Source organism: Fundulus heteroclitus, chromosome 17, assembly GCF_011125445.2.
Source record: "Fundulus heteroclitus isolate FHET01 chromosome 17, MU-UCD_Fhet_4.1, whole genome shotgun sequence".
Lineage (NCBI taxonomy): Eukaryota > Metazoa > Chordata > Actinopteri > Cyprinodontiformes > Fundulidae > Fundulus > Fundulus heteroclitus.
In genome coordinates this window covers 15,665,207-15,691,452 of record NC_046377.1, presented here as the reverse complement: position 1 = coordinate 15,691,452, position 26,246 = coordinate 15,665,207, and the positions used below count along the sequence as shown (strand labels likewise).

Below are 26,246 nucleotides of genomic sequence, written 5' to 3'. Positions count from 1 at the left end.
GACACGCCTAGAGGTGGCTAGTATCTTTCAGCGGGCAGGTGTATCCTGTGCACCAGCAGACGGAGCAGTCTAAGAAAGGCTGCACCTTTCTTTTTAGACTCACGGTTTGGTAAGCAACAGCAAGAAGAACTGAGCATATGCCATGGATTCAGATTAGAATCCTTTAAAAAAAAAATGACTTTTAAACCTTTTTTGCATTTTTTATTCTTCATTTGTATATGATTTCCACATGGATTCTGCATTTTAACTGACTGTTGGACGTCCTTTGTTATTTTGTAGATTCTGTTGACATAACTGGCTGCACAACAAGGCTGAGAGGCCCCACCAGTTTCAGGGTCAGACCTCAGGGCCGACGATGGAAAGATTTGAATACGGGCACTTTGTGGACGGCGTGAGAGAGAGCCAGACCGACTATCGGAGGGTTGTAGGGGACACACAGCCGTCAGATATGAGTGCCCTGTCCAAGGAAGGGGATCATCACGTCCAGCACATTCCTCTTGTTTATGGACATGAAACTGCAGCACAGCGCTACATCGCCACACGGATTCAAGCAGGTCTTTCTCCAGAAAAGTGAGTACTCAACATAAGATACAAAACATTTTGCACTAAAAACACAAGTTTTTTGTACTTTATTATTTTCCATAGGGCTCAGAAAAAAAAATATTAGTGAAGGTGATGAAAAGATACAGACAAAATTAGATTTTTGCCTTTTTAGACAGTTGTCCATTCACATGTACTTAGCATATCTCAATAAATAAATAGAAATATATCAAAAAGCATAGTTACACCTTTTATAAGGAGGGTTTCATTGCAGAAGAAACTGGTTGTTGAAAGAGTTCTATATCCAAGAATGTTAGTGGAAAGTTGAGTGGAAGGAAAAATGCAATAGAAAAAAAGGAAACAGTCATTAACAAACTCATTTCAACATTTCCTTGTGACTTAAAAGGCGTAGACTGCAATTGTAGCATCCCTTGTTTTAAGCCACTCGGTATCAGAGACAACGTCAGAAGTGTCTTACCTGGGCTAAGGAGAAGGACTGGGTTGTGTACTATTTTCAAATAAGAGTAAGTTTTCCTAAAGGTCCAAAAGTGTGGAGAAAAGTTTGAAGAAACATAGAAACTAAGTCCAGAGTAAAAGTGGGGAGTCATGTCATCTGCTGGAGTCTGTCCACTGTGCTTTTGAGTCTAATTTGAGCACCGGAGCACAGAACTGCAGGCCGATCACCTTCATTCCATGCTGGATTGATGAAGTACCGCAAAAGGAATTTTAATTTTTGATTTTTACAAGCAAAAAGCATGAATAATAAAAAAAGAAATTTAACACCATTCAAAGTCAGGCAGTGAGCGTTGGTTTGATGCAGCCTCGTTTCACAGTATCTTTAATCATGAGATTAGAATGAAGAATTAATTTCCAGTAACATTTCTGTTCAGTCAGTTCATGTCAAAAATCAAATATCATGTTTAATCACTTTCTAGTCTATCCACAATTACCTTGTTAAATCTGGTTAATTCCTAAATGCATGGTCTTTAGCTTTAACACTCATCTTATTACCAGAAAATAGTGGTTCCACGTCTAGGTACATCTGCAGCTTTCCACAAAGTAAACAAGCCTATCATGTTAATTGCGTGTCAATCGAAATATATTCCAATTAGTTATTGCTTGGTCTGCGAATCAATCCATTTTCTTTGTATATTTTCTACAACAATAACACATAACCTTCAACAACATAATGTCTGGGATTATATAAGTTACTGGTTACTCTTAAGAGTTCAAGTGACGGTGAAGCGCCGCCATTACTAAATCTGGCTTCCACCTTATCAAAACTCTGCTGGCATGGACTACTGTTTGTTAAACTACCCTCAAGTTGCTTAAAACGCATCAGATTGACATACATAACCTGTATATATTATTTTGTATGTGTTTCATACAATAATACCTGAATAAACAGGAGAAATGACGAGACGAGAGGCAGTGAGCGTTGGTTTGATGCAGCCTCACTTCATAGTATGAGCGGAAGCTGAAACCAGGTTGAGAAGAAGGTTCCCTCCACTCCGAGGACTCCCTGCTTGCTCACTACGATGCACCATAGTGGCGTACTCCACAGACACATCTATCCCAGAACCAACTGAACAGATGGTAATAAACTCTTGTCAAAGTCTTACATCCCTTTAACTGGAGTGTTACTAAAATTAAAAATAACCCACTATAATTATAAAATAACAAACTAACTACACGCACCTTGCAAGTCCCTGGTTTTAACATATCCAACTTGTGTTGATCTAGCCAGCCCTATAACAACAGAAACAGCTTATCTTGAGTTGACAGGTGATACTTTGAACCCTGGTCCCCCCCTGGTCCTCCTTGCGCGCATGGACAGATGGGCTCTGCGATTCACCAAAAAGGCAAGAGCAAAGCAACACGCAGTCGGGAGGATAAACAACGCTGCATCAAGTGCTCAGAATAGCTGCGGTGCATAAAGGACCCACTGACCCATATCAGCAGTGACCCATATTCACTATCACAGAAAAACACAGAGTAGGTCCTCCTGAGTCATCTCGACAGATATCGAACACCACTCACCAAAGCTTAATGCAGCGAGGGGCGTGAGTTACAGTAGTCAGCCTACATCAACATTCTGCCCAAAGGCACGTACAGCAAAGCTCTGGCATTAATCCTTTTTCACTTTCTGAGCAGCAGTGAGGCGTTGACGGATAAATATAGTTGTCATTAAGCAATGGGAAATTATTTGGGCTGTCAGCCATCAGCTGTGTTTGGCAAGGGCAACACAACAGTCAGGATGCATGACTTCATGAGGGAAACAGTTATCACTTGTGAGGTTTGTGCGCAGAGAGCTCGGAATCACTTTGGAAGCTGTTGCTGTAAAAGCTGAATGTTGTTTGGTTTCGGTGTGTGTTTTTATCCTGGCAAATATGACCTCCTTGTTGCATCCACTAAAACATGTGACGTGAAAAGAAAGCAGTTAATATAAAGTAACATAATAGACTTAAGAAATAAAGGCCCTAATAGACATACGGTTTCTCTCGTTCCTGGCAAAAAAAAAGAAAGAAATACTTCTCCCATTGGCATCTGCCTTGTCGACCTTGCACAGACAGGTTTTGTCTAACTGGTTTCATGTGAATGAAATGGGGCTGGTCTTAACCGCTCTGTGCATTCAGCCCAATTAGGATCATGTGAATGTGACCAAAGTTCAAACAGCCTGTCCAAGCATTAACAAGATGCTTCAATTGGTAACAGGGAATAACCATGACTGCTTTGATTATGGTAGGCAGTCATAAGATATCTGCTCTTGCACATCTATTTAACAGACCTGCCAAGAAGCACAATCTTTGATATTTTGCGTGTTTAACTTTTAAGACGATGAACAAGAAGATCACATATTTACTTATTTTTTGTCTGCTTATAGTGTGTTTTAAAAGTAGTTATACCTCTTCAAGAGTTCACACTTTGTCATGTTAGGACCACAAACTCGAATGTGTTTTTGGGAGAGTTTGTCACGATCACAAAATAATGCTCTCCTTAAACACCAAGCTGCTTAAACACCCCGTCTAATCAAATAAATGTTTGTATAGACTTATCTCAGCCTGTTCCTCAATATTTCAGGGCCCTTCTAATGACTCATTTGATAGCAGTACATTCAAGAAGGTAAACATCCATCACGAGCAGAATAGGAACCAAATATTGAAGCGTTACTATCGTTAGGTAGCAAAACACACACGTGTGACCTTCGTAGCTTAGCTAAGTGTAGCGGCTGAAGTGTGTAAACAGGTGTTCATGCATAATTTTTCCCTCAGGAAATAAATTGTTGATATAATGTGAATTTTGCAAACCAGCACATTGTTTTTGCTTATGTTTTTTTGTCTTGCGTGCAAGCAAAAAAGAAAGCGGTACGGTACGCCATGTGTGTCTAACAGGCCTTCTTTCCAGATTGCCCTGTGGATTGCCCTGTGTTTAGCCTCTGTTTCATTTCATTTGTAACTTTTGTAAATGTTGAACAGCAGAGATTAGCAGGTAAAATACATTTAATTTTGAATTAATACAATGCAGAAAAACCTCCAGAGGTATGACTTCTGAAACACCTTTAGCACTGCATCAGCAAACATAACTAGCATGCAGTCTCGGCCCCGGCCCGGCTAATACCTCCACCATCTATGGACCCACAGCTGTGTGACTCATAAAAACAAGTACCGTGTTTTTTCAGACTATAAATCGCTTCGAAATATAAGTCGCATCAGTCAAAAAAATGTGTCATTAAGAGGAAAAAAACATATATACGGACTGGGTAAATACCTCTCGTTGCGCTAAGCTTTTTTCCTCCATCATGCTACAATGAATATATAGATACTATAGACAATAATGTTTACTCCTTGATTCATGCTGGTCAAGATAACTTACCATTTAAATTTGATATATAAGTCACACCTGAATATAAGTCGCAGGATCGGCCAAACTATGAAAAAAAATGTAGACTTATAGTCCGAAAAATATGGTAGTATTCTGGTAGAAAAACAAAACTCTGAATGGACACAACCGTTTCGTCGCCTAGGGATCACAGCCAATTGCCTAGGGCGTAAATTGGTGAAAAGGGCGCTGGAGGAAATTCTGTTTTGTTTACTTCTTTTTAAATTAATTTTTTTTTTCTGCGATGATATTTTTGTTGTATCAAGCACAGCAAAACTGTTGCACACATTACACACCATCCTAAACCATTCTACAATGATAGACTTGTGTTCTGTGCTCAGAAAAAAACCAACTTACGCTTTTAAAGATCGTCACTGGTTAAATGGGTATATTCTGGACAGGTCACAATGTCACAGGGCAAAGGTTTAACTGTTATATTGAACTTCAAAAAAAGTGAAATAATGCTTTTTATAAACATGTATGTCATGTTAATTCATTGTGCAATAACAGGCAAAGCAGAGATAGATGTATGTAATATGAAAGAGGACAATGGCTTTACATTGCAGTTAGAGTGAGTTTACACATGGACATGGTTGTATTAGGGGGGCATTCGTCCATCTTGCCCAGGGCGACAAAAACGCAGAAAACGTCCCTGCTTCTCGGTTCAGATTTGAGAGCAGCAGGGTTGACTCGTCTTATGATGGAGGTGGGGAAAGAAGAGGGGCTGTGACGCTGCTCTCAGTACATAAACCATCAACACTAGTCTGCAAACAGCGACCAAGCAGCCACTTCTCAACCTCCTGCAGACCTAGACCCGGGACTCACATAGAGACCTCTGCTTTTCTCTGGTTCATTTCTCTGCGAGGTAATGAGGTAACGTGGCATTGATCGTCACCCTCGCACGATTTTTGCGTCGCCTCACAGCTGGAAAGTTGTTCCTTGTTTTTTGTCAACGTGGGGCATCTGGTCTGGGTGGCAGCTGCTAGCATACCCGGATAAAGATGCTCGTCTTTACTCTTTTGGGGTGAACTTAAAACAGTTTGAGCCGCCTTGGTGGCTGCTAAGCGGCGTGAAAGCGGAGGTCGTGGACCCTAAAGTCCAAGGAAGCCTCGGCTGCGCGTTAAAACAGGGTAACAAAGCTGCTAACATGCTAAAGCTAGCGTTGCTCCCACATGTCTGGTAGTCTGCCTGTGGCTCATGTGGCTGCACGCAAGTTCATGCTTATTGTTGTTTATAGGAAAATATATCGGCTTCAAAGCCAGTTTAACAGCACATACACAGTTGTGCGACTTTCTTGTATTTAATTTACATAGCTTTGTTTGCGTAAACGTGTCCATTTTTTTTTATAAAACGTCGTTTAAACCAGGGTTTATCCTAGAGCTTTAACGTTTATATTAATGTTATTAGTTTCCAGCTTGGGGTGTAATGTGCTATTTAAGCTTTGTGGGTGAGGAGCAGGTACAATTAGACATGTATTGCTCAACGCTAATAATGTTAATCATTGAACTAGCTTAGATGTAGCGACTGAAGTGTGTAAACAGGTGTTCATGCGTATTTTCTCCCCCATGAAATAAATAGGCCTATTGTTTGTTTCATGCAACTTTTGCAGAGGTTTCAGTAAATGTTGCAAACGAGCACATTATTTTTGTGCTTTTTTTTTTGTCCTGCGTGCAAACGAAGAAGGAAGCGATACGTCCAGTACCAAACTTCCTTTAAAAATAAGCCGAAATAAAATAAAACTTAATTCCATATAAGCAGCTTATTATCTAGAGATATTTTTTTACAGTGTAAGGAATGTATGTGAACCTCATTTCTAATTCGGCATGATTAAAACGCATAAATGCAAATAAATGATATCCATGTTTTCAAGTGGTTTGCATATGTTTTCGTTTTGACTATAGGCTACCTCCTTAAAAACTCTATTAAATGCAGCTTTTGCAGATAAATTGCTAACTTATTATTTAACAGAACATTTTTTTGTATTAGTGATGTATGTGCGCCTCAGCTTTAATTTTGCATACACATTATAAGGTTTCATGTTCATCTACAAGCTATGTTTTTATTATCAGCAGATTCTAGTTGCAGAAAATCAGCTACATTGCATGTTAAAGCCAGTTAAAAGATAAACAAGATTAGAAAAAATGCCATATGGTGGGCTGCATGTCGTTCCCAAAATGTAGTGATAAGCCGCACCCGTAATAGATACAAAGGGCTTCCATGGATTGCCTGTGAGAGATGCTCTCTTGATGCACCTTCATGTAAACAACAAAGAATGATCTGAAGCCCTGTACTTTTGTTATCTACGGGTGTGGAGTGCAAGCAGCTAATGTTTGCTAGCTGCCGATAATCTAATCTGGGTCACCAGGCCGGTAATGCTCCAGAGAAGATATATGGTGGTGCAGAGGGGGGGGTGTCTTATGTAGAAACCAAAATACTATGACTTTTAACTCTGTTTAAGGATTTTAACTTCAAACTGCAGTGCATTTGTGGGTTAGTAGGTCGATGTCCAGGTCTCTGCTGCACATCGGCTAATGTGAGGGTTATTGCACTGTAGTCATTTTATTAATTTTTTATATTTGTGACGCAATATTTTAGCTGCGAGAGTAACAGTGGGTTTATTTAGCGTTATTTATAGAGAGAGATGATGCATTTTACATCACTTGCGCTCCGGCACATTAAAACCTCTCTCTTCATGTGCATATTTGCATTTCTCAATCAGATCTCCTGATTGAAGTTGCCTCTCTGTGATCTTTTGGCAGCATGGCGGATTATTTAATCAGTGGCGGTACGGGCTACATCCCAGATGACGGACTGTCGGCACAGCAGCTCTTTTCGGTTGGTGACGGCCTTACATACAAGTAAGTATCTTTGCGTCACAAAATTCAATTTTAAAAATTTAAAAATTTTTAATTACATTTTTTCCTCCACATATCGCTATAAAATAGGTAAACCAACTCAAAAGGTTTACAGTTTTTAAGGCCTCATTTTTCACGCATTAGTGGGTTAAGTGTGCACGCTAGTTCTTTGTAATGGTCGACGCATTTTGAACCAGCAGATCTGACCAACAGTGTGTTGTCTCGGATGGCCATACGGCTGCAGAGCTATGCTCTAAAGGCGATGGGTTGACTTACAAGTGAGTAAACCAATCATCTTTAAACTATTAAAGAAACCCTCTGTCTATCCAGAATGCCGAATTTAAGGGGCGAAGCCAATTATTGTTGATAAAATAAAATAAAAATCATGTTTATCACCAAAATTTTAGACTGTTGTCACGGATTAAAGTGCTTAAAGTTTCCTTGATTGCTTAACCTGATCTTGGTTGTGGGGATAAAATTTACTTCCAATGTGCATAACATATTATTATAATTTTATTATTTTTATTTGTTTATTTAAATTTTTTTTTTTAAATAGATCAGTAAAGTGCTTGACCTCTCATGTAAACACAGAATGCATGACTAACACCTTATGCAATTTCTTACACAGGCTTTACTCTCTCAGAGGGTCTAATTAAACACTCATTTCTCACCCTTTCTTGCTTCTCTTGGCATGCTGGTGGCACATTTCCTACGGTTCAGCTAACCATGATTTGTGACTCAAAATTCATAGTTGGAGCCATACATTTACTGTATATACGCTATATTAAAGTCTGAAGTTTATATGTATTAAAATGACTGCCTTGTCTGGGAAGGGGCAGGTAAAGTAAAGATAAAGTAAAGCTTCTGATCAGGCTGTTCACAACATTTGAGTCTACTGGAGGCACACACCTGTGGGTGTATTTTAAGATAACACTTCAAGCACCCTTCCTTCTTGTGTAACATCATTGAAAAATCAACAGAAGTTGGCAATATATCAGGAGAACCACAACGGTGTAGTTATTTCTTGGGTACGCTTTCCAGATGTGTGAGGGTGCCACAGTCATCTGCTCTTTATGCGAGTATAAACACCGCCACAGCTGTGAAGTATGCGGGTGGCAGCATAATCGCGTAGGGATGTTTTGCTGCAATAGGAACTGGTGCATTTACAAAATAGATGTCGTCATGAGGAACAAGCGTTTTGTGGAACTACTGAACCAAGATCTCAAGACACATTTAGATGTATATGTTGAAGTGTTACGACAAATCTTGAGTCTTGGGGGGGAATACTCTTAAATAGCCTGCCAAATTTGTTACACAGTGGCTGAAGGACAACAGCTCAGTGTTTTGGAGTGGCCATGAAAAGGTCCATGGGTCTCATTTGTTAAACTTTACATAGAATCCATACTAAAAGGGCTTTTTTGGGCCCAAAATAGGCCCAAAAAAGAAAACGGCGTGTGGCAAAAGAGAAACTGATTTGTAAAACCATGCGCGCGCTCACAGCATGCAATTTTCCTTAGATCCCACCTGAACTTGGAACAGTTGCGTACCTGGTTCTGCCTCATGTTCAGCCCTCTGTGCCCAGATTGAACCATAAATGGCCCATGCAAAGCACCTCATGAATGGCAGTGAGGATTAAAAATTAGAATCTTTTTTTATTTCCCATGGTGAAAAAGCAAGGAAACGTTGGAAAAAATGCTGAGAGAAGTTTATTAAATGTGTAAATTGGAAGCGAGAACACATATGTTGACCACATTATAGATAGAACTTGTTAAAAAGTAAACTTGGGTGCAGTTTTAAACGTCGGATGAAATCCGTGCTCCGTGTTGAAATTCCTCTGAGGCCGTGCGTTCAGATCGACGATCTGAGGAGGGAGGGAGACCAGGGGGAATGCCTTTTCCATGCGATAATGAAGCTCAAAAGGTGTGTGTATGGTATAACCTGACAGTTCAGTCTGAAGGAATGGGCCAGAAATATTTGACCCAAGCCATACGGTTGGAGAGGGTACCAAAAGTAAATACAGGAAGCAGGTGCTTTGTTCTGAGCTAGTCAAGAACGCAAACCATTTTTCACACCTTAGGTGAGAAATTCGCCTTAAAATTCTTGTTTATTGGTATTTTAAATCTGATGATCAAGAATAGCTTGAAGCGGAACAACCGTATGATTCACTGTCACAGGGAGAGAAAATGAGAGGTAATGTTTCCTTTTTATACAGTGTGAGTAAACCTCTGGTTTTAACTGTAGATAAATACAACTCAAAGCCATTTGAATTTTTTTTTTTTTTTTTTTTTTACACTGAGATGCATGGGCAGCTTCTTTTTACTTAGAAAAACCCTTAACCATTATATCCATTTAAAATGCTGATCAATGTTTTAAGATCCCTCTGCAGCTAACCCATGAAGGATTGCTGAAAATCACTGTATTCCTAACATTCCTCATCCCATCTCTGCTTCGCTGTGGTTTAGTAATCAGATAACGTTCCTGCTTTCGTATTAGATTCTACTAATAGCTGCCTGAATGGGCACCTTGTTACTTAATTTAAGGTTTCTTTGTTTTCTTTCGACTATAGCAAAGATGATTGGACCCCATCTACTACTCTACTTTTTTTGATAAATAAAAGGAAAAGAATCATGTTTAAAGTCTTTTAGTGAGTTTTCTTACTAAAGAAAAGTGTAAGAAGAAGATGACACAGGAACACACAAGCTTGTTTTTGTGAGAGTAGAAACTTCCTGTATGATTGCATCACTAAATGCCACGTTGAAATTGCACTTCAGCTTTCAGTTGACGCTTGAGATTGATGGGTGCGCCTGCATGTTTACTTAAATACTTCTAATTACTAAATGTTTAAATCCATGTTATTTGTATACAAGGCAAGGAATCAGAAGACTTATTACTTTTTTACCATTAATTTCAAGAGATAAATTGGTGGAAAAATGAGAGTTGCACCAGAAAAGGGATTAAACTGCAGTGCTTTCCAAACATAGTGTAATATATTAAGGTTGGTGGAACAAAAATTGGAGATAAATATGCCAATATGCTAAGGACAGAGGTTCACCTTCCTGCCCAAACTTAAAAAAGCCTTAACCTGGAGGAACACATAGGACAACTCCTTTATTTGTGTTTTATCTTTATTCAATGAAGACAATATCAGGTTGACAAGCTTTTTAAAGAAAAGAAGGAAAATAAACATTTACCACCTAAACTTCAACATGCCAAATTTAAAGTTCGATCAATTTACCATTAATTAGAAACAAATCTAGTTTAAACAAGATGACCCCCCCCCCTTTAAATCAAACAAAAATGTAATGCAATATGTTACAATTAAAGCAAGCTGTCATTTTTTTAGGTTAAAATTAAACAAACTTAAAAATTAATTTCAGATATTTAAAAGTCTCTACTTTTGCAACCCCTTTGCTCCAATGAGCCACAATAGCATTTGAATAGCCAGTGTGGAATATTGGAAGGAGGTACAGTTGGACATAAATCTATTTTATGCAGTTCTGCATTTTGAGCTTTTGCTTTACCAGGCCATCCAAAACTAAATATATTTGTTTTACTGTGTTCTCAGGACTCCAGTAATTAGGACTGGGCAATGTCTTATAAATAAAATCTCAGATTTTATAATACCAAATCCAGTTTATTTCCTTTTTCCACCCTCCTTTTTCATTTCACAAAAATAAATTAAAGAAATTATTTTCAAAACTTGCTTTTATTCCAAGCAAGGTGCTCCCTTGTGCAAGGTTTACTTTCTGAATTTCCTCTGCTCGTTTACTAACTTTGCATCCTCGACTTGCAGCAGTATGTTCGCCTCCACAGTTGCAGCACTGAATCTTGGCAGTTTTTTCAGCATATTTATGCTTACCAGATTTTCTTGAATTTCTTCAATGGTTACTTTTAGAGGGACCCCACTTATGACTCCTCTACATATTTTTTTCAACTACACTAGTACTGGGTTGGACTCCCCCCTTTTCCCTTCTGGACTGCCTTAATCCTTCGTGGCGTAGATTCAACAAGGTACTGGAAACATTCCTCAGAGAGTTTGGTCCATATTGACATGATAGCATCACACTGATGCTGCAGATTTGTCAGCTGCACATCCATGATGTAAATCTCCCGTTTCACCACATCCTAAAGGTGCTCTATTGGATTGAGATCTGGTGACAGTGAAGGCCATTTCAGTCAGTGAACTCCTTGTCATGTTCAAGAAACCAGCCTGAGATGATTCTTTATGACATGGTGTGTTATGCTGCTGAAAGTAGCCATCAGAAGATGGCTACACTGTGGTCATAAAGGGATGGACATGGTCAGCAACAATACTCAGGCTGTGGCATTGGCACGATGCTTAATTGGTACTAAGGGGCCCAAAGTGTGGCAAGAAAATATCCCCCACACCATTAAACCTACAGCCTGAAAAGTTGAAACAAGGCAGGATGGATCCATGCTTTCATGTTGTTGACGCCAAATTCTGACCCTACCATCCGAATGTCGCAGCAGAAATCTAGACGCATCAGACCAAGAAACGGTTTTCCAATCTTTTACTGTCCAATTTTGGTGAGCCTGAGCCAATTGTAGCCTGAGTTTCCTGTTCTTAGCTGACAGGAGTGGCACCCGGTCTGGTCTTCTGCTGCTGTAGCCCATCCGCCTCAAGGTTTGACGTGTCTTCAGAGACGCTCTTCTGCGTACCTTGGTTGTAACGAGTGGTTATTTGAGTTACTGCTGCTTTTCTATCAGCTCCTGTCAGTCTGGTCATTCTCTGACCTCTGGCAACCAACAAGGCATTTGCACCCACAGAACTGCCTCACTGGATATTCTCTCTTTTTCGGACCACTCTCTGTAAACCCTAGAGATGGTTGTGTGCAAAAATCCCAGTAGATCAGCAGTGCACTGTACATTTTTTTTTTATTATCTATCTTATTTATCCTAATAACTTTGCCTTGTTAAACTCTCTGCAGTGCAACAAAAGCACACCGCTGTGTAAAACTTTGGAATTCGGATTTCACTAATCAGTTTTATTGCTTTAAAGTGAATAGTATTCCACTCAACCAAAGATTCTCCCTCTTGGATTAGTTTGACGGTGACTTTATATTGATTGTTTCGTATCTCGGGTTTGTTCTCATTCATGGGGAGCGTCCGTCATTTGACTGTTGTAGATTTGAATGATCTTCCTCTAATCTTTGCTTTTTCCGCTTTCTCCTGTTTTTGGATGCTGTCACACTCCTATCTTCTTTGTTTCCACTACAATCCTCATCCACCCCGACAACATTACATCCTAAATCGTCACTACCAACCGCCTTTCCATTTCGTTGATTCATTGTGTCTGCTCATCTTCCCCCGTCCAAACTCCTGGCCTTGAAACCTCAATTGGTGCCTTCTTTGGGTGGTGTCCCACAATAAAAGGTCCCCCTAGAAACATACCTTTTTAGTTTTGCTTGTCTATTTTCTCTCTGTAGGCTTTTTTTTCCCCCTAGTTTTCCTCCCACCTCAGACTGGGTCTTAAACATAATTTGTATTGGTCTATAACACAAAATGCCATTAAAAGAAATGTAAATTTGAGATGTTTATGTGATAAACAACAATTGGAAAAGGCACTGGGTATGAATGTCTTTCAACCAAATGACACTGTCTAGTCAAAGCATCCTCTATATCCTATGGTAGTACAATAACCTTGACCCACAAGACCATCTCAAGCATGTCAAGAACGTGAGGCTTTGATTGGCATGCAGAATAACGTTCTTTGTTACTGTAATGGAAGCCTATACTTACTGTGTACCAACATAAATTCACAGGAATATTATGTTTTCAAATTTATGCTGCATCTTGAGAATACTCTGAGGATATATTTCATCTTCTTTGATGTTTTTTTTTTGTGTGCAAAAAAGACAGATTCCCTTATCTGCGTAGGACAGGAACAAGCAAGCAAAGAGTTGTAGTGACCTTTGGCTTTTTGCTTTCAAACACTCCCTCTTAGCATCATGCATTTGTCTACATTTAACATTCAAATGAAAACCACAATGAGGCCACGAGCCAGCCTTTGTTTCCTTTTCGGATGCAGAGTCTGTTTGGCTCAGCGTCTGATGCCAATGTGATGCAGCCGAGGTTTGAGGCTCCAGCTAAACGTTAGCAGATGTGGATCTCTGCTGGCTGTTTGTGGGTGGGACTCCTGACTTTTAGCGTCCCATTCAGCGATTCTATTTTAGGCCCTCCGGGTCTCCACCCACGGCAAAGCAAAAATAGATTAAAGTCATCACTTATCCTTCTCTTTCTCCTTCACTCTTCATGGATCCCATAAGTGCTCATCTTTTCTCGTTTTTTTGAGTTAGTCCTACTACATGCTTCTCCTACGGTCTTCCTTTTGAAAAAAAAAAAAAATACAAAGCTGCCTTTTAGCCCTGGGCCTTTCCATTCCTCCACTGCATGGTTTCACAGCCATCTGCAAAAAAACACTAAATACACACCGACTGACTGGAGAGGGGAAAACACCATTCCTGCGTTTAGCTTTTCCTCCTCAAATGATTCTAGTTTCTGTCGCCTTTGAACAGATCAGGAACTCAAAGAGGTCAACTGTAGCTTTTGAACAGGTACATGCGCTCTGCTATGTTTTCTGGGACCCATAAAGAAACGCCTCATGTGTCGCTAACAATAAGATAAAGAGCAATGCTGCATATGTTTAATTTGGCCTGAAAATGTTTTATGATCTTATCTGCTCTCATTAGGTAAAATCGGTTACCTAATCTGTAGCTCCTGCAGTTTCTAATCATGCCTGATTGTGTTTTTGAAACCGTATTGACAGTGCATAAGTCTTCATTATTTATCCCTTACATTCTGGTTTCTCTTTTGTTTTTCAGCGACTTCCTGATTCTACCTGGCTTCATTGACTTTACCTCAGATGAAGTGGTGAGTGCCCTCTCACGTGAAGGACCTTAGAAGTTAGTCACTTTTGAAAGGAGTTTCTTTGTAGCCTAAAACTTTCCAAATAAGCCAGATGTTTCTTCAGCTTGCTTGACTCCCCTCATAATTAAAAAGTTTTTTTCTTTAAATAGCATAGCTACACATAAAATCTTTTACTTCACACCATAAGTTTATTTTCTAATTCGAGCTGGTTTATAAAAGAGTGTTTTCCATTTCTTACCCACGTCATCTCGCTTGCTGTTTTTCCTTGGTGTGGTTAGCCACTGTCTGCACCCACACCCGTTATGTTTACATTCATGTCTGGTCAGTGGCTCATCCGCCTTTCGCAGCCGATGAGTTAATCTCCGGCCTTTAGATGAAATAAAATCTCCATCTTCATCCATTTATGAAGGTTTTAGTTTAATTGATCTATAATCTCTCTCTATGACTTGTTCAGCTTTAAAGAGCCTGCCTTTTGCAGCCCACTAAAGCTGTATTTATGTATGTGCAGTGTGATAGTCTAGGTTTGACATTATTTAATAATAAAAAGATGAAAACAGCCTTTTTTTCCACTTGTTTCCCCAATGCCCTTTTGAATAACTTCATACTGTCTTACCTTGCTCTTCTGCTTCTCTGGGGGTTCATGTGAAAGTTTTTCCCCCCAAATTCACTCATTATTTCTTTCTATTGAGGCCTTCTTCTTCTTCTCATAAACTTGTGCGCAGTTTGCTTCTTGTGACTGTCAGCCATACAATGAACAGCTAACCACTAAGCCAGGGATTCCCAAAGTGTGGTGCGCGCGACCTGCCACTAGGGGGTGCGCGACCTGAAAACTGTAATGGCGGCGTTTGACGGTGTTTTTCCCCCACACAATAAAGACGTGTCAATAAACATTTCCTTTGTAAAGATTAAAATCAAAACCTGTAAATTTAATCAATAAACAACATTGATAGTAATGATCCATATTATACTTTATTGCTAAGTGCTGTTGCACACTTACTGTTTCTTTAAGTAGGTTGTTTTGGGGTCATACCAGAAGAAATGTGTGGCTTCCGGGGGGATGAGTGGTGGTTCGGAGGACTGTCGGATTATTCTGTAAAAGGTGTTCTGTTCCTCCAAAAATAAATTATAGTATTAACACTAAAATGTATTTATTTAAAAGAAATCTTCTTCTATGCTTCATTTTAAGATGAAATGTATGCATTGTGCTGTGTATGTGCACATGGCTGCTTGTGGTCTCTGCTTCCGTCGTTCTGGCAGATATGCTCAATTGGCTGAAACCAGTGAAAATGTCATGCAGGTGAGACATGTAAGGTGAAAGTTAGTGATGGAGGAGGAGGAGAGGGAGTGATGAATTGGAGGCAACAGGAGAGAAATGCAACGGATCCGGAAGAAGAAAATGAGCGAGCATCAGAAAATGTCTCTTTCTCTCTCCTGACTTCACGTCGTTTACGTCAGCAGAGGAAACATTTAAAACGGGTCGAAAGTTTTATTTACGAGATTAAATTGAGTGACCGTCTCTATCCATAGACATTATATACGTAGACGCCCCATTGGCCGCTGCCAGCCGCCAGGCCGACGTGCCTACAGGGCGGCCATCTTGGGTCAGACCACAGATCAGACAGCTGCTGTCAGAATGACTAGAAGGCAGCTCAGATCTCATTTTAATCATATGTTCACAATGCTGGGGACCTTTCAGACAGATTACACATATTTTTACCAACACATATTTACCAACACTACTTAAACTGAAGTCAAACCGGATTAAAAATGTACACGCACTTAAATATTTTGCAGTTACATATTAATCTAATAAACACACAAATTCTATCTATCTATCTATCTATCTATCTACAGCACTGATGTACAACACTGATCTACAGGTGAGAGCAGAGACGCCAATAGCAGCATTTAAAAATGATATAATAAAAACCGCAAACTGATGTACAGCACGGATGTACAGAACTGATGTACAGCACTGATCCACAGCACTGATGCACAGGTGAGAGCAGAGACGGCAATAGCAGCATTTAAAAATGATATAATACAAACCACAAACTGATCCACAGCACTGATGTACAGCACGGGTCCACAGCACTGATGTACAGCCTACAGCACTGATCCACAGCACTGATGTACAGCACTGATGTACAGCACTGATCCACAGCACTGATGTACAGCACGGGTCCACAGCACTGATGTACAGCCTACAGCACTGATCCACAGCACTGATCCACAGCACTGATGTACAGCACTGATCCACAGCACTGATGTACAGCACTGATCCACAGCACTGATGTACAGCACTGATCCACAGCACTGATGTACAGCACGGATCCACAGCACTGATATACTGCACGGATCCACAGGTGAGAGCAGAGACGGCTTAGCAGCATTTAAAAATGATATAATACAAACCACAAACTGATCCACGGCACTGATCCACAGCACTGATGTACAGCACTGATCCACAGCACTGATCCACAGCACTGATGTACAGCACTGATGTACAGCACGGATCCACAGCACTGATGTACAGCACGGATCCACAGCACTGATGTACAGCACTGATCCACAGCACTGATGTACAGCACTGATGTACAGCACGGATCCACAGCACGGATCCACAGCACTGATGTACAGCACAGATCCACAGCACTGATCCACAGCACTGATGTACAGCACTGATGTACAGCACTGATGTACAGCACTGATGTACAGCACTGATCCACAGCACTGATGTACAGCACTGATCCACAGCACTGATGTACAGCACGGATCCACAGCACGGATCCACAGCACTGATCCACAGCACTGATGTACAGCACGGATCCACAGCACTGATGCACAGCACTGATCCACAGCACTGATGTACAGCACTGATCCACAGCACTGATGTACAGCACGGATCCACAGCACTGATGTACAGCACGGATCCACAGCACTGATGTACAGCACGGATCCACAGCACTGATGTACAGCACTGATCCACAGCACTGATGCACAGCACTGATGTACAGCACTGATGTACAGCACGGATCCACAGCACGGATCCACAGCACTGATGTACAGCACGGATCCACAGCACGGATCCACAGCACTGATGTACAGCACGGATCCACAGCACTGATGTACAGCACGGATCCACAGCACTGATCCACAGCACTGATGTACAGCACTGATCCACAGCACTGATGCACAGCACTGATGTACAGCACTGATGTACAGCACTGATGCACAGCACTGATGTACAGCACGGATCCACAGCACTGATGTACAGCACGGATGCACAGCACTGATGCACAGCACTGATGCACAGCACTGATGTACAGCACTGATGCACAGCACTGATGTACAGCACGGATCCACAGCACTGATGTACAGCACTGATGTACAGCACTGATGTACAGCACTGATGTACAGCACTGATGTACAGCACGGATCCACAGCACTGATGTACAGCACTGATGTACAGCACGGATCCACAGCACTGATGTACAGCACTGATGTACAGCACTGATGTACAGCACTGATGTACAGCACGGATCCACAGCACTGATGCACAGCACTGATGTACAGCACTGATGTACAGCACTGATGTACAGCACGGATCCACAGCACTGGTGTACAGCACTGGTGTACAGCACTGATGTACAGCACTGATGTACAGCACTGATGTACAGCACTGATGCACAGCACTGATGTACAGCACGGATCCACAGCACTGATGCACAGCACTGATGTACAGCACTGATGTACAGCACTGATGTACAGCACGGATCCACAGCACTGGTGTACAGCACTGGTGTACAGCACTGATGTACAGCACTGATGTACAGCACTGATGCACAGCACTGATGTACAGCACTGATGCACAGCACTGATGTACAGCACGGATCCACAGCACTGGTGTACAGCACTGGTGTACTGCACTGATCCACAGCACTGATCCACAGCACTGATGTACAACACTGATCTACAGGTGCACTGCAAAAAGGAAACAAAAAGTATGTAAAATGTTCTTGAAGTTGGTGTACCTGTCCTTGATTTGAGCAGATAAATAAACGTATCTGCCAATAGAATGAGTATTATTACACCTAAAATAAGATAACTAGACATCCTGCACTTGAAATAAGATGATGTAGATGAGTTGTTCCTATTTTAAGTGCAAAAACCTTATTCCATTGGCAGATAATCTCACTTATCTGCTCAAATCAAGGACAAAGACACTCATTTCAAGAAAATTTGTCTTACTTTTATTTCCTTTTTTCTCGTGTGAGAGCAGAGACGCCAATAGCAGCATTTAAAAATGATATAATACAAACAGCAATGTGGGAAAAACAAAATTAACAAACTTACAAATCTTAGAATCTTAGACTTTACAAAATCATAGCAAAAGCAAAAATACTTTATATTCACCCCCCCCCCCCCCCCCATAAATCACATATTGTGTTGATGCCAGACAAACTGTAACTGTAAAGCATGAGGATTATCTATCATAAAATCTTACTTATGGAAGGTATTTTCCCAGGATGTGGTTTGTAGTGTCCTTTTATTTGCGCACCCATAAGCGGAATAAAGGTTGGGCTTCCTGTGACATAGCTCTGGAAGTTTGCTAACTTTCAATACAAAATCCAAATTATTTATTAAGTTAGACAATCGCTTAATTCAATCAACTGGTCCCATGTAATACTTTTCATTGTGATTCAGACAGGCTCAGTTCATTTTACAGATGCGGTTTTAGCGCATATTCAGACAGAAACAGGAAAACCAGAGGGGCTGCGGAGAGCCGAGATGTGTTGGTATGGGCGTGTTTACCTGCTGGATGTAATCACTGTGAAACAATCAGAAAATAACTTCTTATTTCTCTGATTAACATCTTTATGGAGCATTCTGTTACTGTTACTCTGTGCTGCTCTACCAATGCGTAGCTCGCTGACTCGCTTGTCATCAGACACAAATCAAATCAAACTTCTTCATGTTTGTATTTTGCGGCGTAAAATTGTGAGTCAGACTCAGATTTAGAAGCTGGTACATGAAATAAACAAAGTGAGAACACACACAGGTAGATCATTACAGTTTAGCCCGTGAACCTGCTTGAAGGGTCTCTGCCTTAGAGACGGAGAAGTGTGACTGATCTTTCTCTGGGTTCTGCTGTGGATGTGATAAGCCGTGATTCTTGATGTTTCATGATGTTGTGCAACATGTTTTCAAATTTGAGGTTTTTGACATACCTCTCTGGCTTAGTTTCCCTAAAACAGAATTTAGTGTTTTTTTTTTTTTTCTTTTTTTTGCCTTCTGCTATGAACTCCTGAGAAACACAGCAAGCTGCGTCCATAGTTTACGTCTGTGTCAGATAAAGACTAACTCTGAGACAAGAGTGGGACTGATTCTCTGGTTTTCCCATGCAAGGAATGCTGCTGTTTTTTTTTTTTTTTTTTTTGTTTTTTTAAATTATCTTTCACAAGTGGAAAAACCCAAAATACTGGTTCCTGTGGGAGTGGATGAGAAGTGAAGGTAAATGCTGTTGTTTAGGGAAACCGTCATGAACCACAGTGCAGGTTTAAAAAAAGGATGAATTAATTTGTTTTTCTCATCTTAAATCGTAGAGTAATACCAAACTAAAATACTTTCGGACTTTTCCTTTTTTGCATTAATGAGCAGCTAAAAATCTGAACCCACAATGATTTTTAGATTCTTTGGTGTGTTGTGCCCCCTGCTGGACGAAGTGTGAACCGTGTACCAACTCAAATGTTTTCTCGCAGGACCTAACATCGGCACTGACCAAGAAGATCACCATAAAAACCCCGCTCATCTCCTCCCCCATGGACACCGTCACCGAGTCCGCCATGGCAATTGCGATGGCGGTAAGAAAATGGAGCAAATATTTTCATGTTTCATCTAAAATGGCAACTTTTTGAGGTTAAATGGAGTCTTTGCTTTTTATTTGGCAGCTAATGGGAGGAATGGGGTTCATTCATCACAACTGTACACCTGAATTCCAAGCCAACGAGGTCCGGAAGGTCAAGGTAAAGGAATAATTTCTCCTTTTGTGTGTGTTAATCATGCTATATTTATTTGTAACTGCAGAGATTGTTGTGGGTTTACTGTTTTTTTTTTTTAAGTCTTTCAAAAAGGGGGAAAATGACAAATCAAAGGGTTAATCTGAAACTCTTGACTTTCCCTAATTCTCTTTCTTATCTTTTTTTACATAGCATATGGTAACTTTCTCTTTTTGCGTGTGCATGTATTTGTTGTTGCTGTGTATGTTTTTATCTTTTTTCTTGTGTGGTGTGTTATTATAACTTTTTGTGTGTGGCGTTTTTTTGTGCTACGTTTGCTGCTTCACTCACAAATCAAACCCCACTTTGATCACAGAACGAATCCAGATTTTGTTGACTTTTGCTTTCAGAGGTTCGAACAGGGCTTTATCACAGACCCAGTCGTAATGAGTCCACGCCACACCGTTGGAGATGTGTTTGAGGCCAAAGTAAGGCACGGGTTCTCCGGGATCCCCATCACAGAGACGGGGAAAATGGGCAGCAAGCTGGTTGGGATAGTCACCTCCAGAGATATCGACTTCCTCTCTGAGAAAGACTACAGCAAACCTCTGGAGGAGGTGTGTTGTTTTGCAGTTTTGGGATTTTTTTTCTTTCTTCTTTCATGAATTGATTTAGTTTTATTACTGTGGTCATGCTTGTAATCTTCCAGGCTATGACGAAAAGAGAGGATTTGGTGGTCGCTCCAGCTGGTGTTACGCTGAAAGAAGCCAATGATATTTTGCAGAGGAGCAAAAAAGGTGAACTTTATTGTGTTTAAAGAAGCGCTTTTTAACAGTTCCCCACGTGTTGTTTTCTAAGCTCGCTCTCTGGCAATCTCATTTCAGGCAAGCTTCCCATTGTGAATGATAACGACGAGCTTGTGGCCATCATTGCCAGGACGGATCTGAAGAAGAACAGAGACTACCCTTTAGCGTCGAAAGACTCCCGCAAACAGCTTCTCTGCGGCGCTGCCATCGGTACCCGGGAGGATGATAAATACAGACTGGACCTACTGGTGCAGGCTGGGGTTGATGTTGTTGTACTGGTAGGTGTTTTTTTTTTAATATGTGTTTTATCATTATTTTTAAGGGGAAAGGGGTTTTCAGCGGTGACTGAAAAGCAGGAACATTTGAAGCGAGACTGGCATGACCTGCAGCAGGGTGATCAACTAGGGCAGAGGCCTGCAACGTTTACAGTCTAAAGAGCCATTTTGCCTACAGTCCACTTCAATTAAACTTGTTCAGAGCCGCAAATGTTGCCTGGCCTTTTGGAAAAAGACAAGTTATCATTTGTGATAAAGATCTACTGTAGGAAATCTGTTGTCATCATTAAAGAAACACCCTTTTATGTCTATTTTGAGGTTTGAAAAAAATAGGATGGACAGGATGTTATTTGTAGGTAATGATGTAAAAAAAAAAAAAAATAATCAGTTTCCAACATAATGAAAAAATATTGATTTAAAATTAAATATTACTGGCACTTTTAGCATCATTCTGTCGTGAAAATTAAAAGCAATTAGTCTGAGAAAAAATGGCTAAAACCTGCATTTATTATATTATTACATTTAAATACCATAACAAAAATATCATTTATTGCCAAAGTTATTAATAGCCACTGTGGAAGGTCCAAAGAGCCACAGGTTGCAGACCCCTGGTCTAGGGACTTGCTGCGAGAACGTGGTGAACATGTTTCTGTGTCTTCCCCACAGTGAGCTTAGCTACACAGCGCCCCCTGGTGGGTGTTGTTGATCATTGAGTTACTTGTACAGGTAAACCTCAAAAAATTACTGATGAAAAAGTAACTTTTTTAGTATTTTTCAGAAAGTGAAAATTATTTTATAGATATATTACATACAGAACGAAATATTCCAAGCTTTTGTTTCTTGTACCATATTTTTCGGACTATAAGGCACACTTAAAATTCTTAAATTTTCTCAAATGTATTGTGCGCCTTATATATGATTACCGTTGTGCTTACCAATTTTATGTGGTACATTGCTTTCAAAAATCTGTTAAATGTGCAAGTACGCTCTGCTCAATGGATATTTGGAGCATTACGGTACTCTGTCACTACCTGATCGGACCCCTGAGCTGTCTACAAGATTGCCTGACTGTAATGTCTAAACTAGAAGGGCATTCATGTAAGGTCGCCTGCGCCTGGAGTACGCGCTAGCAACAATTAACCAAGTAACTTAATTACTGATTTTTGCAGTAAAATGAAAAATGCATTAAAATATGTGGATTACTAGAGTTTATTCATAATTATATTGTGTAAATGTTTTCCTTTCTCCTTTCCTTCTTAGCTTTTGCAGGTCCTAGATGGAAAGTCTAGCCACAACAGATGTATCTGTCATGAAGTCATAGTGATTCTTTGTATTTGCATTTCAAAAAGGGGGGAAATGACAAAGAGCTCTGAAAAAATGACTCTACAAAAAGAAATTCAGGCATGGAAACATTGTGTTGGAACCCTGCATGTAGACAAATAGGCTGGAACAAAGCTTTTCTTTGCATTGATTGCATACATGTAGGTATTACCCTTTAGGGCAAAAGCTGGTAGAATTAGCATCCTTTAATACTTAAAAAATATATAGACTTAACAAATGTTACGTTTATTTTCCTACCTGCAAAAAACAGCATTATTATTATCTGATAAGACAAGTTATTTCAAGTTTCTAATGTAAAATTACACAGCATCTTGTTCAGGATTTTCTTTTGAAGTGCAGTTTTATTCTGACCTAAACCAGAGATGTTTTTGTATTTCCAGGACTCTTCACAAGGCAACTCAGTGTTTCAAATCAGCATGATCAACTATATTAAACAGAAGCATCCTGAATTACAAGTTGTTGGAGGAAATGGTGAGTTTGTTGCTTATGTGCCTCCAAACATAAGCAAAGTAAAGCTTAAAATGAAGCACTGGGTCACAGGTAGACCTCTTTAGTGTGTTTTCTTTTTTGTTTTTGGTTTTCTGCAGTGGTCACAGCAGCTCAGGCCAAGAATCTGATCGACGCCGGCGCGGATGCTCTGAGGGTTGGGATGGGCTGTGGCTCCATTTGCATCACGCAGGAAGGTACAGGACAACGGAGCACAACGGTGGCGATGCAGAAATGAAATGCTTGCTGTGCATCACCCGGACTTTTCTCCCCATGCCTTTTTAGTGATGGCCTGTGGGCGACCTCAGGGAACCTCTGTGTACAAAGTAGCCGAGTATGCAAGACGTTTTGGCGTACCGGTGATTGCGGATGGTGGTATTCAGACCGTGGGCCATGTGGTGAAGGCGCTGTCTCTCGGAGCATCGACTGGTGAGACCCAAAGGTTTTTACAGACTGAATCGTGTAATAGATGCTGTCGTCGTAGCTCGTGTGAAACTTCTGGTTATCTGCAACAGTTATGATGGGATCCTTGCTCGCTGCAACCACCGAGGCTCCTGGAGAGTACTTCTTTTCGGACGGCGTGCGGCTGAAGAAGTACCGGGGTATGGGCTCTCTGGATGCGATGGAGAAAAGCACCAGCAGCCAGAAGCGCTACTTCAGGTGTGTGTGGACACAACAGTCAGGATCCCAATTCTTCTGTCGGATTGAACTGGATATTAAGTGGATGATGTCTTCTCTACAGTGAGGGTGACAAGGTGAAGGTAGCTCAGGGCGTGTCGGGCTCGGTCCAGGACAAAGGCTCCATCCATAAGTTTGTACCGTACCTCATAGCTGGGATCCAGCATGGCTGCCAGGACATCGGAGCAAAGAGCCTGTCTATCCTCCGGTGAGTTTTCTCTTTTATTTGGAGCTGACTTGTAATATCTATGTACACCATATTCATTTATTTTGATTGTCTTTCTTAGTTCTATGATGTATTCTGGGGAGCTGAAGTTTGAGAAGCGAACCATGTCTGCACAGGTGGAGGGAGGCGTTCATGGACTACACTCGTAAGTAACTAAAAAAACGGGTTGTAACAGGCCCTATTTTTTTTTGCAAAGCTCTGCAGGAACCTATAGTAGAAAACAAAAATAGAACTTCTGTATTTTTTCAGAAACACTTTGTGTGGCATATTCTTTGTAAATAAGTTGTGCTTTATCAACACTTGTAAATATGCTACGCTGTACCGGGAACAGTGTTATAAAATACAAAATATATTAGACATCTAGTCACTTGCATTCTTTAAGTCTTGATCAATATGGTTTCTAATAACAAACAGAGAATCTAAAAATCTGGAAATAACTTAAACCTCACAGACATCTGCAGTTGTATTAAATAGACTATGATGACATATGTTCAGATTTTAAATTATGTCGGTTAAATGGGCATATTTTGCATGGGAATGTTTTTTTTTTTCACATAATAAATAAAATATTTCTTTGTTGTTGCTTAGAAACAATTAAACACATTTATTTAATTACTTATTTTTAAGTTTATGAGTATGTCTACATGTTTTTAATTGATGGTCTATAGAAAGTTTAAAACAACTTGAACTGTGACAAACCAGGCTGAATAAGGACTCATGTTTATCTTTCCACCACGCACAGTTTAGAGGACGATGTTGGAGTCGATCCAATCTAAAGCTCTCTGATTTGCGACAGAGAGTTGCATCTTGAGGTCAAGTCTACTTGTAAACTGATAATGCAGAAGTGAGGCCAAAGATAAACACTTTCTGACCTACTATCATAAATGTAAACATAGGGTTTTTGTTATACTCTGAGTCTTTTTATGGAAGCAGATTCTTCACTCATAAGAGACGAGATACTTAACTGTCAAAAAATACGTAAAAAGGACATTTTCTTTCAGGTTTTAGCAAGTAGGGATCATCTGAATAAATGCTAGCGTGCGCAAAGCACATTGCTAATACAAAATAAGCAGCTAATCCCAAATACAGTTTTCATTTAAAAAGTGTTCTCTGTAAGCTTGATGAAATAAAAACATAATTCAGTATGAGGCTATTGTTAAGTTTTAGCAGCAAACACACCCAAGTGTGCTGTGGAACAAAGATGAATGTGTTAAGCAAGGTAGAGGATCTGTGATGCTGGGGGCCTGTTCTCGTCCTGGGCCCTGGGTAACTTGTGAGCTGGTTATTAAAAAATACTTATAAAATGCATTTTTGAAATAAAGCTTAAGGCTTTTTTTTTTTTTTTTTTTTTTTACAAATTTTTGAGGTTGTATTAAATGTTGGTTTTCCCATTTTAGTGGTAGTGAATGCTGCATGATTTGTAAACATTTTAGAGTAGATGAACATGCTGCGTCACTCTGTTCTCTTTAAATTTTAGCATCTTCAGGTTCTTGGGCTTTATTTACTCTTACAGAAAGACAAAGATGTATTCAAGTTTATTGAAATTGACTTTTAATGGTAAGCACAACTAAAAAGTATGAATACAAACTGAATAACATCCTATTTATTACAGAGTAAATGCTCTTTTTTTGTTGTTTTGCCTTTGCCTCTACAGATATGAGAAGCGACTTTACTAAATGGTCAGAGGAGTGAAAACGATCCAATCTGACAGTGACCAAATGTTTAAAAACTTCTGCCAAAATCCGCAACGACATCCTCTCTGCTTCCCGTGCGTTGTGCCCACTCCCTGACTTATCACCGACGGCTGATTTGGAGAGGAGGGCGGCATCGTAGCAAATGGAGATCCTTCAAACTGACACGACTTCTCTAAACACCTCGAATTCTGCTGTTAAGAAGTGGCGCATCAGGGTTAATGTTATGTTTTTTTTGTTTTTTTTCCTCCTTCTTCTTTGTTGGGGTTTTGTTGTTTTTTTGTATCAAGAATATGCAGCCCTAAACCAGGTTATTGCGCGTGGGCCGATAGCCCTGCGAGAGACCACCGAGTGAATTCCAGGTTGTGTGTGACTACCGTGCAGTTGGGACAAAGCGAAGGTGCACTGTTGTTTGTCCCCCTGAGAAACGGCCGGGGATGCAGCTCAGCAGCGTCTCCCTGTGGCCCGTTTGGGTTCCATTCTTACCAGCAAATGCGTCGCCGGCACGTTCACTCATCCAAGTTCGACAACACGCTCGTAAATGTGTGCAGCATCTCTCTCTCTCGCTCTCGCTCTCGCTCT

General features: G+C 40.4%; 1 protein-coding gene across 12 annotated transcripts; it reads left to right on the top strand.

Moving 5' to 3' along the window:
- On the top strand, positions 1-26,123 carry impdh1b (IMP (inosine 5'-monophosphate) dehydrogenase 1b). Of its 12 annotated transcripts, none has more exons than XM_036149303.1 (18): positions 1-109; positions 280-570; positions 7,179-7,277; positions 7,475-7,552; positions 14,117-14,165; positions 19,925-20,026; positions 20,114-20,188; positions 20,375-20,380; positions 20,572-20,778; positions 20,871-20,958; positions 21,046-21,245; positions 22,964-23,054; positions 23,171-23,266; positions 23,355-23,498; positions 23,585-23,729; positions 23,812-23,955; positions 24,035-24,118; positions 25,628-26,123. In XM_036149303.1, the coding sequence occupies exons 2-18, from the start codon at positions 356-358 to the stop codon at positions 25,647-25,649; spliced, it is 1,845 nt and encodes a 614-aa protein (XP_036005196.1). In that variant the 5' UTR covers positions 1-109; positions 280-355; the 3' UTR covers positions 25,650-26,123. The 12 variants fall into 12 exon arrangements, with proteins under 12 accessions (XP_036005196.1, XP_036005194.1, XP_036005197.1 ...); XM_036149301.1 differs by having other exon boundaries at positions 7,472-7,552; XM_036149304.1 differs by lacking the exon at positions 20,375-20,380 and having other exon boundaries at positions 7,472-7,552.
- Positions 26,124-26,246: the final 123 nt, after the last annotated feature.